The sequence below is a fragment of the Acipenser ruthenus genome, chromosome 14 (assembly GCF_902713425.1).
Source record: "Acipenser ruthenus chromosome 14, fAciRut3.2 maternal haplotype, whole genome shotgun sequence".
NCBI classification, from domain to species: Eukaryota; Metazoa; Chordata; class Actinopteri; order Acipenseriformes; family Acipenseridae; genus Acipenser; species Acipenser ruthenus.
This window is the reverse complement of record NC_081202.1, coordinates 19,002,980-19,021,497: the sequence shown is the minus strand read 5'-3', so window position 1 is coordinate 19,021,497 and position 18,518 is coordinate 19,002,980. Positions and strand designations below refer to the sequence as shown.

Below are 18,518 nucleotides of genomic sequence, written 5' to 3'. Positions count from 1 at the left end.
TGGCCATGTTTAACTAGACGTTAACCATATGCGTTTCTATTGTACCCTTAATTTCTAGTATTTTGCAAACTTTTTATTTAATGTAGCACCCCTAATACAGGCACGTACTAGTGGTACTTGACAGTTGTTCAGTGTAACAACAGAATAGAGGTAGACAACATCCATTTCTTATAAATAATAGACTGCACTCTTTATTTTACATTAAAACTCTAGGAATTATCAGCAACAGATGGACAACACTACAGACTTAAGACAGAGTAAGGAGAGACTGCCCAGTTCTATACATAGACAAGCTAAAGAAATACACACAAAAATAAATAAATTGATAGGTAAGAAAATTAGAAAATACACAAAATACATTGCAGATACTGTACAACAGCATAAATAGGGTGTTACAATTGAATTACACAGAAAACATCTGTTGCCACTTTTAAGAACTGAGACGGTCATCCTAACCGTATGTTCATAAGATCCCTAGGGATCTGCTAGGTATTGTAAGGACCCATTATTATTTTCCACTCAACTGCAATGAAACCCACGTAACACAGCTGTAGAAAATACGTTTTAAAAAAATCTAAACTGTAGACGCCAATAACAGTAGTATTTCCCTGTGATTCGCTAATCCAATGTCATGATGCTGCAAAAACAATTACAAAAAAAAAAAAAAAAAAAAAAATCTGGTCTGCGATATTTACACTTATAAAGCTGGGATGTATGCGTTTACAGAGCACCGGTGTTCCTCAAGTAATTTTTGTTACAAGTCCCTAACAAACCAAATAAAATATATATTTTTAGAAGAAACAAATACAAATACTTAAGACTGACCAACAGCTCGACTGTGCAGATCTTGCGCTGTATGAAGCACGTTTATCACGTTGAGCGTAAAATATGACGACACTGGAACGAACTCTTGTGCGGAAGGCTGTGGATAAAATGTACTATACAGCGTTTACTATGTCTTAAAACTCTATAGGCCTACAATAAATAATTTACATGTAACTAACGTATCTTAAAAAATGAACAGTCGAAATTGCAAATAACTGCACACTTTGTGGAATCACGGTAAGTGTCTGTAACAAATAGTTATCTTTTTATTTTCAAATTGGTATATTACGCAATTTAACTTAAGTTTCTGTTATCACCTGCGCCCTGGCCATGTTTGTTTTTCTTGCATTATGCATTGCTAAAGATTAAGTTACTGACACACCCACTTTCAAACATGGAAAATGTGTGGTTTTTTTCATTGTTATTTTTTATTTTGTTTTATTATTTTACTTGGCTGTAATATAAACTTTAAAGAAGATTATTTTAACACTTTGACTTGTTACCGTGTGCGTAGTAATGTTATCATAAATAAACACCGTTGCTGGTCTAAAGTGGAAAAAGTGGTTTTCCTAGTATTTGTAAATACATGTTGTGTACGTTTCTATAAATGGAAGGTTATCCCGCTACCATTTGGCGTAAATGAAAACAGGTACCAGGATTATTTTTTTTTAATACTTGTTTTCTATAATTTGACTATATTTTACTTTAATACTAGAAGTCTCAGGTCATGTAATTTAATTCACAGCCTGCTCTGATGTAATATAATTCACAGTAAGGACCCCCTTGTATTAAATACCGAATAATTCAAACTGTGCACTGTGTTGTCCACAGCACTTTCTTTACTGACCAACACAGCAGAGCTATTTTTTATCTATTTCTATTCTACCAAAGAGCTCCAAGCTGAAGTAGGGTGGTAATTTCGGATGTTCTACCAATGGTAAAGAAAGTATTACCTCGTGTCACAATAAAATCTTCCAGGCTTCAAATACTGAAGCATGCAGTACAGTACTACATGAGGAAAAACATCAGCTGACTGCATTAGCTGAAACGATAGTCTAATTAACATAAATTTCACCACATCTTGTGGTTGGTTAATCTAAGGAAAGCCATATCTTAGTAATCATTTGCCTTTTGTACTTTGCTTTGTAATTTGTTCTAAAATAATTGAGATCATCCTAAAAACAAGAAGTCTGGGTAGGTGATTATGTTTGTGTTTAATTTTATTGAAGACCAGAACATTGAAGATGACTCTGCAGTGGACAGTAGTAGCAACCTTCCTATACATTGAAATAGGTGTTCTTCTGATTCTATGTTTGCCATTCATATCTGCACAGAGGTAAGTACAAGTTACGTCAAGTCTTTTACTGGAATTATATGTAATCTCCCTCTAGTGCTTCAGAAGAGTCACTGTCTTTTGTACAGTAAACTGCATACGTCTGTTACTTCCTGTGTAGACAATATTAGCACCCTATATTTAAGATTATTCAAGAAAACACTTTTAAATACAAGCATTTAGTGAACATTAGCTGCTCATTAATGACATACCAAAATACACAATTTTTAGTAGTTTAACAAACAAACTATATATATATATAAAGAATAAAGATAACTTAAGCAACTTCAAATATTTGTTCAAAAGTTTTGGCACCTTTTACATTAAAAGTATGTAAAAGTGTAATAGAACTAATCTAAAAATATGTGAATTGATTGACAACCAGTACACAGTTGTTAAGCTCCATAATAAAGTCATCAGACAGAAAAGTGGACATTATTTCCAATATCTATTGAAGAAAAATGTTTTGGCAACAAAGCAAATGAATGGTCAAGACAAAGGAGTTGGATACATGTTTAAGTAAAGCACTCATAGCACACTACAAAGAGCACTATCAAAGAAGTATGGAGTACCAAAATGCATAATCACAGCAATAATCAAGAAGTACCGCAATGAAATTGAAATGCTTGAAAGAAGTGGGCATCCAAAGAAATTACTGGCACAGCAGGTAGGAGAATTGCCTGAGCAGCTAAAAAATACAAGATTAACAGCCAAGGATTTAAAGAAAGATTTAGAAGCATCCGTTATAATCGTGCACGAAATAACTGTACAAAGGCACCTGAACACAGGAGAGTATGCACATAGACCTCGCTGAAAACTCATAAAATTCATAAAATAAACCATCTAAAATTTGCCAAGAAATATGAACAGGAATCTGAAGCATTGTTCAAAAAAATTCTCTAGCTCAATGATACTAAAATAAAATATTTCCTCCAAAATGGACCACAATGTGTTTGGAGAAAAAGGGTAAATCCTTCAGTGAAGAAAACCCTCTACCTACAGTTAAACATGGAGGTGGTTCTATCATGATATGGGGGGGTTTTAGCAGTTCAGGGCGTGGAGATATGCATGTGATTAAAGATTAAATGAATGCAGCCATGTATCAAAACATGTTACAAAGTACAATGATACCATCTACTAGTCCGATTGGTAACTTCTAATACAACAATGACCCAAAACATATGACAAAGTCAACTTTTGAGTTCTTGAAGAAAACTAAAATAAAGGTTATGGAATGGCCTTTCTGATCACCAGATCTCAATCCAATAGAACTCCTTTGGACTGATCTGAAAAACCCAAGCATTGTGTATCCAATCTGTCTGAACTGAAGGAAATATGTAAGACAGAATTGCCCCAGATTTCACCAAAAAGTGTTACAAGATTGGGGATTTACTATGCACACACTAGACACAAGGAATGTTTAATCAACAGTAGTATTTTATTACGTACATGAACATTAAACAGAAATCACAAAAGTCAGAAAGTCAGTTTCTTAGTCTTCTAAGCATAACACAAGTCACAGCTCTCACCCTGCTCCTAAGTAGCTACAATAGGAGGCTGTGTGGTCCAGTGGTTAAAGAAACGGGCTTGTAACCAGGAGGTCCCCGGTTCAAATCCTACCTCAGCCACCAACTCATTGTGTGACCCTGAGCAAGTCACTTAACCTCCTTGTGCTCCGTCTTTCGGGTGAGACGTAATTGTAAGTGACTCTGCAGCTGATGCATAGTTCACAAACCCTAGTCTCTGTAAGTCGCCTTGGATAAAGGCGTCTGCTAAATAAACAAATAATAACAAATAATAATAATAATAACCATGGCAAGTGAAATAAACACTAAAACTTACTAATAGCATATTGTCAAACGATATAGCAAGTTCACGTTAAAAGAAACCCTTCATACAACAATATGAGGCAGATTACTTATAGTCAACTTCATCAAGTTTCACCAAAAAGTAATTTTACACACAAGGTGTGCAAACTAAACAATTAACAGTTAAATTATATGTGAATGTGTTACAATTAATTTATTTAGTTCCATGAGAGGAAAATGCAACTGGAATTATATTCAACAGTTCCTTGAAGCTTAGACTCTTGGTCTGCGGGTTTGGAACTCAGTCTGTTGAATTGGCCAGTGGAAGGTTCTCTCTGCAGCAAAGTCTTCAATCCCCGATAGGCTCAATAAATGGCGCCAGTCCGCTCTGTGCTCTTCGCTGAATCTTTAGCCAAGCAGGTAGCCGGGCATAGTCTCTTTTGGATACTGTAGCTTACAGCAGACTCTAACTTGTTTGTCTGATATAGTGTCTGTCGGTTTTACGGCAGTAGAGGTTCTCCAGCAAGGCCTCGGTTTCTCTGCCTCTGGTAGCTGACGTGCATGAAGCTGTCTTACTTTTTCTTGGGTCTGTCCTTGGTCGGAATCCCGGAGTTGCGAATTAGCAGAATGACATAGCAGAGTGACAGCACCTTGTTTAGCAATTGATGTTGAGCGCAAAATCTGTAGTTTTGCTTGTGTATTTATAGTCTTTCCTCTGCGAAGTCGCTCCCTGCATGAGGTCATTTGTGTATCTTACATCTTAAGGGTTTTCAAAAGTTCGAAATGATAACTCCAGTGTTAATCAAGAAATTGGTATGTGGCATTGATTTTGGCATTTTCAAGCGGTTGTTGTACCTATTTCGTTGTTAAATAATCGCCCTATTGTGATTTATGAAATTATATCAATATCTTAATGAGCAGTACTTCTTGTGACTATTTTGTTTGCGTCAGAATTTAAAAGCAAATCCGTGTTAATTGTCATCATTTATCAGGAGTTAATTTGCACTTGGAAAAAGAGTTTTAATTAACGAAAGAGTATATAACTCACCTTGACACAGACATTTAACAGACTGTGTCTGTGACAGGAACAGGGTTAATTTCTTACAGACTACCTCAGTAATTCAATATTTGTAGTTATGAAAATACTTTAGCCTTTTCTATACTTGTGGTTATGAATGAGATTTATTCACTTATTTTAACCATTTGTACAGGGATTCGGAATGGAACGGGAACAGGAACGATAAACGGGAAAAAAAGAAATGGAACAGAAACAAAAAATGAAACTAAATTATTACGTTCTGGAACAAAAACGATATTTAAGATTTTGTTTATCAGTTAATAATGTTTTTTTTCGTTCCCTTTCAGCCTGTTCTCTCTGTCTCTTTCCATTGTTTTCAAACATACAATCATTTGAAAAAAGTGTTCTTCCCATGGTCTTACACCCCAGTGGTCAACGACAAAGCACTAAATCACAGCCAGCTAATGAAATTCAACATTGCATTTAGTTTGCTTTTTCAGAGCTTGCAGCAGCGAATCAAATCGCACTATATTTAATTTGCCTTCAGTTCAGGCTTCTATCTTCTGGATCCCCGTTACGTGATCGCTCGCGGTTTGCTAGTTATATTCCTGGATATTAAGAGTTAAGACATTTTACAGTCGAGAAAACAGCAATGTTTATTGTATAACGAATTTCTTTTGTTGTATTCTCAAATCATTTAACGAATCATGATTTAATTGTTCAGCGTTTCATTTTCATTGTTATATCCAAAAGAGGTATGTAGAAGTGTTGAATTTGTTGTATGTCTTACTGTGAAATGTAAGACTATTGTATTGGTGTGACCTCAGTGACAACATCATAGCCTTACATATGAACACTTTATTATTAAGCTGCATCACGAATCATTCTTTCAAGTTTAAAAAAATATATATTAAAAAAAAAACTTAGGTTAGCATGTCCGTTGCAACTTTGCCTTTTATAAGAAAGATATTGACAATTAAAATTCATAACATAACAAACTGCGAAGTGTATATTCAACCAGTTTTTCTGCCTAGTGCATTAATTGTAATAAAGTAATTGGGTTCTAAGCAGTACATGGTCTAATACTGTACCACCTACCGTTCCACTCAGTTATGGTGGAAAAGTGGTAATCAGTAAAGCTGTTCTATTTTAGAACATTGGTATTAAGATCAACCACTGCTAGATCATTACAAATACCCCATTGTATGTTTTTTTTTTAATTATTATTTTTTATTTTATTTTTAATGTATTTATTTATTTTGATTGAATTTCAGTACCTGAGTTTGTGTTTTTGCAGATGGCAGAAGATTTTCAAATTTAGAATATGGGGTCGAGTTGCCCCCTATTGGAACAAAGGCTTCCTCACAATGATTGTTGTTCTGATTGTGCTCTTTCTCGGTAAGTCATGTTGCAAACACGGTTATCCACAGAAACTGAGCATTCAGCTGTTCTGTATTTGGATTATCATTGGCAAATAATCCAGAACCAAATAGTATTTCAGGAACATTTATTTGTGTATGTATAAAAAAATGTTAGTCACTTGAAACAAAGTTGAAATATGAAGTGTTACTCAGTACAATACTGTAGTTGAGATAAAGAGGGTGTCTGAACATCAGCAGCTTTCAGTTTTAATTAAACATTATTTATTTCACTCTGTACCCACTTTAACATTAATTAAAGTTAGAGTTCAATTGTTACAATTAGTACAGTAACTGCCTAAGGCAGTTCCTGTAAGAACACAGAAGTTACAGTATAAGAAAGAACAAATAAAGATACATAATATCAAAGGTATTTCTAAAAGTCAGTCTCATTGTTTCCAATACAAATACTGAGGCCATGTTTTCTGTAAACATAACTTTATTATGGTTTGATTAATATACAAACAGTGTGTTTTTTACAGACTGTACTGAGAACCTTATTTTGTTGTATTGTTAAATAAGATGGTATGACAATTTATTTAATTCTCTGAAAATTAATTTAAAGCTTTCGACTTTTTCCTCAGCATCTTTTTATACCAACCCAGCCACCCAACATTTAGATTCTGGCAGTTTTACCAAGAAGCCTGCAATCTAAAGTTCTCTTATCTCTGCCTGTATTAACTTCAGCAGATGTACATAAGGCCAAAACAGCAAAGAGACATATGTATCTGTCTTTTCTGAGGCTCCTTTCAAAGGTGATGATGACATCAGTACTTCTCTTTCCAGATGCTGTTCGAGAAGTGAAAAAGTACTCTGGTACAGACGCCAACAAAGATGCCAAGCTTCACCCAAATATGTTTGATCACCTCCACATGAAGCTATTCAGGTCTCAGAGGAACCTTTACATTTCAGGATTCTCCCTTTTCCTATGGCTGTGAGTATAGATGTGATTGACTAGATTTGAAATACCTCAAAATCCAACAGCAGATGTATTCCATTTTACAATATCTAGTTCACATATTCAATTTTCTACCATTCCCTTTAGTAGCCTGTTTTAAATGTAGCACAGATTTACTGTATTGCTGTGAACAAACTGCTGTTCAAAACCTAATAGTCACCTGGCTCTCTGTTGTTCCTTAGTAGTCACTATTTTGTCAGATGATTCCCCCCTTAATACGTGTAACAAATCTGCCTTGTTTTAAAGACATTTAAGTAACATGTAGAATTATATGTTCAACTTAGTAGTTGCGTCCTAAGTGAAGAAATAGGTATGCTTGCCTTAACGTTGCTCAGATTCCTTGCGGCTGAGTCCTGCTGTAACAAGCACTCGGAGCAGGGCCACTTCTGATTTCTAGCCAATTTACTATGGTAGATGGTGGCAACATGGAAGCCAACCAGCAAACCCTGTGACTCACAATCTGCTGTAAGAGCTGTAAAACAGTGACTCTCAGATGAATTGTAGTACACATATGCTCTTTATTGTTAAAACCAATTAGTTTTGGCAGCTTGATTGTTTTTAACATTATGAGAGTACAACGCAACATGTAGGTACATAGAAGGATCTCTGAGTGATGGGTTAGCAATTTGATTTCTGCCTTTTTTTTTTTTTTTTTTTGCCTAATTTGATATATTTTCTATTCCAGCACCCTAAGACGTGTAGTGACCCTCATTACACAACTTGCCACTGCACAGGGAATAAGTGACGCCTTACAGACTCAGGCAGAAAATACAAATGCGGCTGCTAAGAAATACATGGAAGACAATGAACGATTAAAATCGGTAAGAATACAGTGATTCAACACATTTCAGTTTAAGTGTTTCCTGTGTGGCGGATTTGCAGAATTAAACTTGTACAGTTGTACTATTTAAATTTATATATATATATATATATATATATATATATATATATATATATATATATATATATATATATATATATAATTTATTTTTTAATTGTAATAATAAATATATATATATATATATATATATTTATTATTACAATTAAATACAGGCTTTAAAGAAAGGAAAAGGAAATGAAGGTGAAAACATTGTGGAGGATGAAAGCAACAAGCTGAAGGAGGAAATTGAAAAGCTGAAAGATGAACTGAAGAAAACATCTGAAGGTATACTTTATTGTTCTTGATTCTTTCCCTGTCTTATTTTAGGAGCTTTGTATATGTATCAGAAATATGTGAAACATTCTTTTGGATTGTTTGTTCATGATAACTCTGGTGTTTTATGATGCTTACACCAAACACTAGAAAACACCTATAGTGCTTTACCTGTTTCCTAAATGTCCTGGAATGTTATATATACTGGTGTTCTCCTGGGGGCTCCAAGGCAAAATCTAAAAAGGCACCTGAGCAAAGCAGTTCTTTCTGGCTATAGTGCATCTTTCTGCAGCCACGCTTGTTGTGTTGTAGTTGATAACAACATCTTGTCTTTCTAAAGGTCAAGGCATTGTAGATTAGTTTTTTTTCACAAAACTCTCATTGTCTAGCTTCTTATCAACGTCCTCCTTTCTGTCTGCTGTAGTATTCTGTGCAAGTGTGCATTTTTATTCATTTGTGTATGTGTATTGTGCCTGGTGTTTTAATATAGTTGTAATCTACTGTACTGTAATGCAGTGTGTTTTATCCCTCTCTCAGGTTCTTTCCAAGTAAACTAAATTACTGAAAATTACATGAAGATGAGAACTAATGTACATAAAGGTACAACTTGTATCAAGAGAGAGGAACGATAAACACTGCTATAGGCACACAGTTGCATGAGTTATCAAAAGTCTGTTTCCAAAATAATCAAGCTCTTTTCTTCTAAACCAATTGATTACTCTAGATGACAGTAATTACTATAGTCAGACCACAGACAGTTCCTCCCAAAAAAAAAATGTACATTTTATATTGAATGACAGCCCTAAGAGAACCACCATCCATAATAATTTAATTGTTCCGGTTGGGACTGCAACTCGGGCAAATGGCAAATTAGGATTTTTGTAAATCACCCACATTGTTAGTTTCTTGTTTTAAAACACCAACATTTACAAAACATTAAAACTTGGAGCACTGCAGAGAAAGCTTAGTAGTGTTTACATTTCAGACTGCTTTTTTGCATCCATTGAAAAGTAAATCTGTTATTCTCAAGACCCCAGAATTAAAACAATGTAACTTTTCTACAGTATTTTACTTGTTGTTTTTTTTTTTTTAAATAGTATTTAATGTGCACGTTATTTTATATTCTGTCTGTAGCAATAGGAAGTCAATTCAATGGATAGACACACAATTGTTTTGGATCTTGCTGAATACCTTTTTTTTAAAATATAAATCAATAGTATTGAATGAGACTGCTCAAGTTGAACAACTATTATTCCAGGACAGTTCCAGGGAAGGGATCCTAATGTCTGCAATCACCTCTCCATAATATCCGATATGTTTTGTGTGCAACCGAAAATACAATATATTGATGCTAGTACTCTTTGGTGTGAAGTGTGCTATATCAAATTATTATTATTATTATTATTATTATTATAATAATAATAATAATAGATGGACAGTTTTCATTTCTCATTGTGGAAGACAGGCAAATATATTTATTTTAAGTATTCTATCAAAATCTTACAACGTCAGACTTTTTTTCCACATTGACAGCTCTGACAAAGTCAAAGAATGAAGTGGAGGCAGTGAAAAAGCAATCGGATGGCTTGTCTAGAGAATACGATCGACTCCTGCAGGAACATGAAAAGATTCAGGTAAAATATATACCCCTTTTGTTTTCTTTTTCATTGTTTTTGTTTTTTGTAAATTTTTTGTTGTGCAGGCAAGCATCGATCTTGCTTTTTCTTCCTTCTGTTTAACTACAGAATGATAGTTCTAGTTTTTGGTTAAATGTAAAGCTGGAAGAGTTGAAACGTTTAAACGGTAAAAAAAATATATTTTTGTTTTACATTTTAATTATACGTATACCCCCTCATTTAAACAGAGGTGGGGGTTACATGTATTGCGATACGTATAGTATCGTGGCTTGTGTATCGTGATACATATCGTATCATGAGCGTAGTGTATCATCTCATCTCTAGGAAGGACAAGGATTTAGTCATCTTCTGTCTTTTTTTGAGCCTGACTACAAGGTGCCCTCCCGCCCCTCTGTGATGTGTAGAATAAAGCGGCTTTACGATACTTTGAAGGCTAACTTGCAAGATGCACTGAATAAAACTCTGTATGTAAGCTTAGCATCAGATTGCTGGAGTATACATTATGCACATCAGTACTGACCATATATATGTCAATATTAAACTTAAGTAAAAATATTTGTTAAAATAGTAACATTTCAATAAGAGTCACAAGAGTACTTGTATTAAATATGGATGTTGTAAAGCCTTTAATTGGTAAATGATTGAATATTTAAACACTTTACACGTATATTAATTTAAACATAGATTTACAGCCTTAGTTAAATGTATTTTTTTCAAATTGAGCATTTGTGATTCTAATAAAGCAAGACAGGTTCTGTTGAATGAACTTGTATGGCATGATATTTATCAGCTAAAAAGCAAAAAAAAAAAAAAAAAATAGTTTTATATAATTTTTTAAGTTTTTATATATATATATATATATATATATATATATATATATATATGGACAAGGAAAGAAATAGAATTTTTAGATAGAATAAAAATATAAGTTTATATAAAGTAGTGTTAATTAGAATTAATACAGATTCAAAGATAGAAGTAAAAATGATGTCACAATATATAGAACACCATTACATCATGTAAGAATAAATCATGGATTTGAATGTAAACAATAACAAGTAGTTGTCATGCCGTCAAAAACCTATAAATACCTCCAATGTTTTGATTCAAACACAGGCTCCCTTGAGAAAGATATGTACAACATAGCGAAACGTTGGGCAGCTGGCTCTTTGAGCTAAAATATATATATATATATATTTTTTTTTTTTTTTACAGAATCTTGCTGAAGCAAAGAATGACAAGAAGGACCACTAGAGCCTGAAGATTTGACTTTATATGGATGTTTAACTTGTTACATATTTGTTTGCTTTACATTTTGACACAAAATTGGACAAAACACAAGCCAAATAGCTAAAGGGTGATTTCTGCTTTTGCTTTTTATATACATTGCTGTGGTTTACGCAGTGCTAGAGTGTGCATAAAAGTTTTCAAGGTTTAAATGGAGAGCACAAGCGTAAAATTATATTGAAAATGGAGATTGTGCTGACTTTGTAAGGAAACTTCAAATTGGAATTTTATTTATTGGACAATACGTGAAGTTTGTTTAACAGTACATTTGTGCTCTTCAGATATTAGGAACCACATTAGATGTTTTTTTTTTTTTAAATGTATTGTTTGCAGTGGATTTTCTTTTTTTTTTTTGTTTTACCTTCATTTTTAAAAAATATGTTGGTACGCCACTTAATTGTAAAGAACACAGCTTTGCTTTTTGTTATGGTTTACTACACTGTTAAGATAAAGTTAATTATGTTTAAAATACACTGTGAATTAGTTGGAATGTAGTTTAAAAAGTAAACATTTCTGAAAGGTCTGATTTAATGACCTCCAAACAGCTCGTGTTCAGCCCAACTGTCTTTCCGATTTACTTAATTTAAGATTAATAATAAAATAATAAGATTGATACACCAACTATAATATTATTAAATGTTTGTAATACATACTCATATTGTTTGAGGTGCGCGTATCTTCTAGTCCAGCAAAACCCACCATTATTCTCTTTTCACTCATGGTCAACAAAAAACAGGCTCCCCGATGGCCCAGAAGAATCTGGTTTTGAACCCTCTGCCAGCTACTGCAAGGCCAGCCCTGGAAGATTCCACTACACCTGGATCTCCTCAGACAGACGAGAGGGACTCTCGGGCACCCAGAACCAGACAGACTCCAATTCTGTTCGCTTTAGGGCTCTCAGACGCGGTCGTAGTTACACTGCAAAATGCAAGGGCCTCCTCCACAAGGTCGTATGCCTACAAATGGAGGTATTTTCAAGATCGGTGTCTGACCAAGGGTCATGACCCTATCTCATGCCCTATAGCAACTATTATGGAAGTGAGTAAATCCCTCTGTACGCTGGAAGTGTACCTGGCAGCCATATCTGCATGCCATGTCTCAGTTGACTCGGTGTGTCCCCAGGTGCCCATTTCCTGATGACCCATTTTCTTAAGGGCGCTCAGCGGTTATGTCCACCTAGAACGGACATCCTCCCTGAGTGGAGTCTAGACGATGTACTGGAGGCTGTCACTAAGGCCCTGTCTGAGCCTATACCTCTCTATGAAGAGCGCCTTTTTGTTAGCCATCACCTCCGCCAAGTGGGTCACTGAGCTACAGGCTCTGTCTGTGCACAGCTCCTGTATGCGCGTCTGGGACTACGGAAACGGTATTGTTACGTACAAACCCCACATTCCTCGCTAAGGTGATTACGGCTTTTCACTTGAATAAGTCAGTGGAGCTAGAGGCTTTCCATCCCCTCCTTTTTCTTCGGAGGAGGATCAAAGACTAATCTCCCTCTGCCCGGTTAGGGCATTAAGATGTTATGTTGACAGGACCCTCAGCTGGGCTACCCCGCATGCTTTCACCAAGTTCTACTGACGTAATGTGGTAGATCCCTCTATGCCTTCATTAGGCACAAGGGTCCTTGAGGTTGCACACTCGCACTGCTAACCATGGTTTTGCAGTCTTGAGACGTCCCTCGTCTCCACTCACACTCCCTCGTGACGGCTTTGGTATACTTTTCCCAAAAGTATTGTTGATGGTCGTCTTCGAATTGAAAGGGAACATTATGTTACGGATATAACCCTGGTTCCCTGAAAGAGAAGACAACCACCAACCTGCGAGGTCGCATCGGTTGCCTTCACAGGTTCGATGCAAAAGAGGAAGTGAGCTCCGTGGAGGGGTCTATCGGCAGCTCTGACATAAAATGCTCAGTGAATACCTGACCTGTGGCAGGCATATCCCCAGGAACCAGGGTTACATCCGTATCCTAAAGTTTAGGTGCCTTGACCACTCAGGCGGTTTGCTATAATACAGCCCGGAAAAAGTCTGCAGAATCATCACAGCGTGTTGCATATTACACAATATCGCTATCACACTGTGACAGAGATCAAATGGTGCTTGGTGTTAGATCTCCCTCTCGACCTGTGAGGACACTGTGTAACGGGAACAGAGTACCCTTAACTAAATGGCACGACAATTTATTCCGTAGGGTAGGTGGAAGTTGGTCATTTAGGAAAGGGGCACAGCTACGGTATCCAAACTCAATGACCCAGACGGTAAACGGTGTGACATCTGAGGTTTGGCGGAGTGGATGCGCTCGCTAACCGAGGGGTCATGAGCGAGGATATAAATAGGGGTCATAGTTGACGTGATCTGTTCCTTGGTAAATGGTTAGTGTTGAAAACCTACAATGAGTCTGTGTGCTGTATTGTGAACCGTGAGTTTTGTCTTGTGTTTGTTAGTGTTGTTAACTGTCGTCTGTTTTTAATAGACTACCAGTTGCATGATCCGGAGCCAGCATAAACCCTGACATCACTTTCACCCCTGCATTTCACAGAAAACTGTATTACACCACTTGCACGTATTCACTATCACTGAGAACTGTGTTTGTTTTGTGTTTAGTGTTGGTGTGTAAAACTGGACTTTTGGTTACGGGTCAAACCCGGGGATTTACAAATACACAGTGATACATGCCGCTGTATCACTCCAACGTTATTATTTACAGGTGTTTGCCATAAGGCTCTGGACATTGTTAATTAAATCAATAAACACCCTTGCACCTTGAAATCATTGTCTGTCAGTTTTATATTCGCTCTGCACTGCACTCACCTGTATTCACTCACCACTTTGCCACACACACATAGCATCGAGATACAGGATTTTGAATTTGAACAAGTTGAAGTCAACGAAATTGTGGATGTGGCGCAAATAAATATCAGGGCTACACAAATTCAGAATGATTTGATTGCAAATACTTTTGTTTGAAAAGTATTAGTATTGGTACTTTATCAAAACTTTAGTTACCAATTACATATTGTTTAAGGGGGCGGGGGTTGAAAAGTGTATTAAAACAAGTATTTATGAAAAGAAAAGCAATCATATAACAGAATAATTAGCCAACTTTATTAGTCTTTTCCTCAAATTAGTAATACGATTCTGTTGTATTAAAAATAAGTACAGGTAGGCCTATTAAGAAAAAAGAGTAGTGTATTGCTATTATTAGAAAACAAAATAACATCAATAATATATATTAATAACATAAAGAAAGATAAATCTCTAGCACTCTATTATATCTAGATTTGAACCGCTATCCCTCTTGCCAGCACACACTCACACACACACACACACACACACCAATTGTGGTAAGATTACTTTTAGTTATTATAGTTTGTATTAGCATTATTATTTTATAATGTAGGCCTGCATTCAGGGCGGGATTAACATTTTGTGGGCCTGGCGCAAAACAGATTTGTGGGCCCCCATTTGTGGAACCATTGTAAAAGACAGGAGATCGACACAGAAGTTGTCTTTGACACATCACGTTTTTTGAGCGCCGCTTAAATATTTTTTCATCATTTTCTTCCTCACTAGTTCTTTCTCCATGCTTACTCTCCTGCTCTGCCTCTCCCCTGCACCTGCACAGTGCGTGCACAGGTACACCGGTGTAGTATGCCCAAAAGACTAAAAAAAAAAAACACTGGGGAGTATTTTTAGTGTATGTTTAAAACACTCACTTTAAAAACACTCAGGTTTCTGATTCTACGTTCAAAACAACATACTACGTACTTTCACTCATGCTCAAAACACTTTACAGTACATTAAGTTCAAAACATTCATGTTGCTTTTTACAGTTATGGTATTACATTTGTATTTTTCTCAAACGTTTTTCAGTTAAAGAGAACTGAATTAACCAACATAACAATGTACTAATAGAAACTGTAACTGTACAAAGTACTGTATATCAAAATACAGAGTTGAAATACAAAGCAAACAAAAAATAAAAATGACCAAAATTAAGTATGTACACATTAAAGAAAAAAATTACTACATCCACAAACACGCGCACGCACACACACGGATGACCTTGTTTCAAGCATACTGGTTTGAGTTATTTTGCTTCAAAAACAACAATCATTCTCAAGGGATTATAAATGTTTTCGCTACACAACATGTTTTGAATGTTATCTTGTTTAATAAAACCTTTTTTAATTAACAAAACTATTTTAATTTTAACCTTTTTTTAATTAGCAAAACTATCCACAGATCTGAAACAATGTATCGGTTTAGTTGCCTAAGTATGTATGTAAGCTAAAAAAAGTATCTCCTACTTAGGACTTTTTTATATCCTATGTAGGACTTTTTAACTCCTATGTAGGACTTATATCTTGTACATATGACTTTTTTTAAAGTTTTTTTTTTAGTTTTTAATTGGCACTAGGACGTTTCCATAGTCCTTCAGTCCCAAACGTGCAAGATGGCAGTAGTTCTCATTGTGGTATGTAACACATATAAGTTGAACACTAATATGTATTGTTCAGGGAAATTCAAGGTAGCAATAGAATAATTATTTGTTTATTTATTTTGCGTAGTAGGCTACATTACTGCAACTAGATCAATAAGCTGATTTGACAATGGCATAATTAGTTCTAGACTTTAAAAGGTATATTATAATATTCCAAATTAACTAATAATTTTACTCAGGCCATATGGCTTTTAAATCCTTAACACAATGACTCCTGGATTACACTTACAATTGCAAGCAGAAAAAAGTATTGCACCAATAAGTCAGATTTGTTATGTTGTTGCTTGCTGGATTATACTCTACTAAATTCACTTTGTTATGTTAGAAACCTTTGTTCTACAAACTATACAAAGAAGCAGCGCCTCGACAGGATCCAGTGCTACAGCATCCCCTCCAACAGCTATACAATGAAGCAGCGCCTCGCCAGGATCCAGTGCTACAGCATCCCCCCCAACAGCTATACAATGAAGCAGCGCATCGCCAGAAACCAGTGCTACAGCATCCCCTCCAACAGCTATACAAAGAAGCAGCACCTCGCCAGGATCCAGTGCTACAGCATCCCCCCCAACAGCTATACAAAGAAGCAGCGCCTCGCCAGGATCCAGTGCTACAGCATCCCCTCCAACAGCTATACAAAGAAGCAGCGCCTCGCCAGGATCCAGTGCTACAGCATCCCCCCCCAACAGCTATACAAAGAAGCAGCGCCTCGCCAGGATCCAGTGCTACAGCATCCCCCCCAACAGCTATACAAAGAAGCAGCGCCTCGCCAGGATCCAGTGCTACAGCATCCCCTCCAACAGCTATACAAAGAAGCAGCGCCTCGCCAGGATCCAGTGCTACAGCATCCCCCCCAACAGCTATACAAAGAAGCAGCGCCTCGCCAGGATCCAGTGCTACAGCATCCCCTCCAACAGCTATACAAAGAAGCAGCGCCTCGCCAGGATCCAGTGCTACAGCATCCCCCCAACAGCTATACAATGAAGCAGCGCATCGCTAGGAGCCAGCGCTGACGAACAAATACTATCTACACATTTAGACTCATTATCTACATCTTTAGGCAGCATAGGAAATAAACTGGACTCGTATTCATCTAAGCAAAAGATTAAAATCAGATGCTGTCAAACATTAACGATAAGAACTAAAAGAAATACAAAGGTCAATGGTTAAGGTAATTAAAGACCTCACAGTGGCATTAAGAGAAAAGACCGTGGAACGACGTCACCCAAATTCTGAATTGTGAAACTACAACTCCTCAAAGTGCAGAGTCCGATGGTCCCACTGCAGGAGAGAAAGGAACTGAGAAACACAATGCAGAAAGAAAAAGAAAAGCATTGAATAAGGAGGATGAAAGCACATCACAAAAAGTAGTCATACGCAGCCTAAAAAACTGTAAATAAATTATTAATACATTTATGTTACTATTAATATTATTATTAATTAATTTGGCAACACCTGGGATTCGAAACCATGACCCACCGGTTACAAGTCCTGGGCCCCAACCACTACTCCTCACTGTGGCCCTTATGTTTTTTGTTATATTGTTATTTATTGCTAATGGTTTTCTCATAGGAAACATTTAAACGATTTTATCTTTACATTTATTTCAGGTTATTGAGAAAAGCGCCTTTTTCATTCTTAATATTCTTCAGTTACATTGAAAAGGAAAGGGATATATTTTTTATGCATAAATTTGACATAAATGTTAATGCAGGCAGGGCTGCGTTTACAATGGCGCCAATGCCCTAAATATGTTTAAGTGTACTAGGGTTCCCACCTCTGACTTACAAAAAACCAGGACACCAGAGTCATTTCGTACAAAAACAAACAAACAAACAAATAAATCAATCACATACTTTGACATTTACAGATTTCCCAGGACAGCTGCCTCAAAAAGTGAACAATCCAGGCAAAACCAGAACGGGTGGCAACCCTAAAGTGTACACAATAGAAAATGTGTGTTTATATTGTAACGACCTCGGGAAGGCTGGCTGCCCCTTCAACGTCCTCGGTGGACCTTTGTGATAGACAGGTGACAGGCGCGCTGATTGGGCAAGAGGCGAATGCTAACGAGAGGTCTCCGCCAACCGGATTCTCAGAAGCGAGAGCGGGCGGGGAAGTAAATAAGGGCTACAAGCTCGCTATGAGGGGGAGAAGGAGACTAACACCACTATAATTGCTATTTAAGCGTTGTAGCCGCTATTAGAGGTGTGACACAGGCCCGGTTTTTGGGATGGAACCGCATAACAGTCTTGCGTTTTGATTGGTCCATGTCTGTCACATGAATATGTCGTCACACGAGTGGAAAAGCTTGCAGGCATTTGTAACATTTTTATTATTTATTTGTTTATTTAGCAGACCCCTTTATCCAAGGCGACTTACAGAGACTAGGGTGTGTGAACTATGCATTAACTGCAGAGTCACTTACAATTACATCTCACCCGAAAGACGGAGCACAAGGAGGTTAAGTGACTTGCTCAGGGTCACACAATGAGTCAGTGGCTGAGGTGGGATTTGAACCGGGGACCTTCTGGTTACAAGCCGGTTTCTTTAACCACTGGACCACACAGCCTCCTACAA

The 18,518-nt window shown here is 36.5% G+C and overlaps 1 protein-coding gene across 1 annotated transcript; it reads left to right on the top strand.

Annotated features, from left to right (window-relative positions):
• The first annotated feature begins 885 nt into the window (after positions 1–885).
• On the top strand, positions 886–14,206 carry LOC117419973 (B-cell receptor-associated protein 29-like). The gene is made up of 8 exons (XM_034033433.3): positions 886–1,062; positions 2,055–2,161; positions 6,282–6,382; positions 7,189–7,336; positions 8,046–8,181; positions 8,414–8,525; positions 10,047–10,147; positions 11,366–14,206. The coding sequence occupies exons 2-8, from the start codon at positions 2,070–2,072 to the stop codon at positions 11,402–11,404; spliced, it is 729 nt and encodes a 242-aa protein (XP_033889324.1). The 5' UTR covers positions 886–1,062; positions 2,055–2,069; the 3' UTR covers positions 11,405–14,206.
• The last annotated feature ends 4,312 nt before the right edge of the window (positions 14,207–18,518 follow it).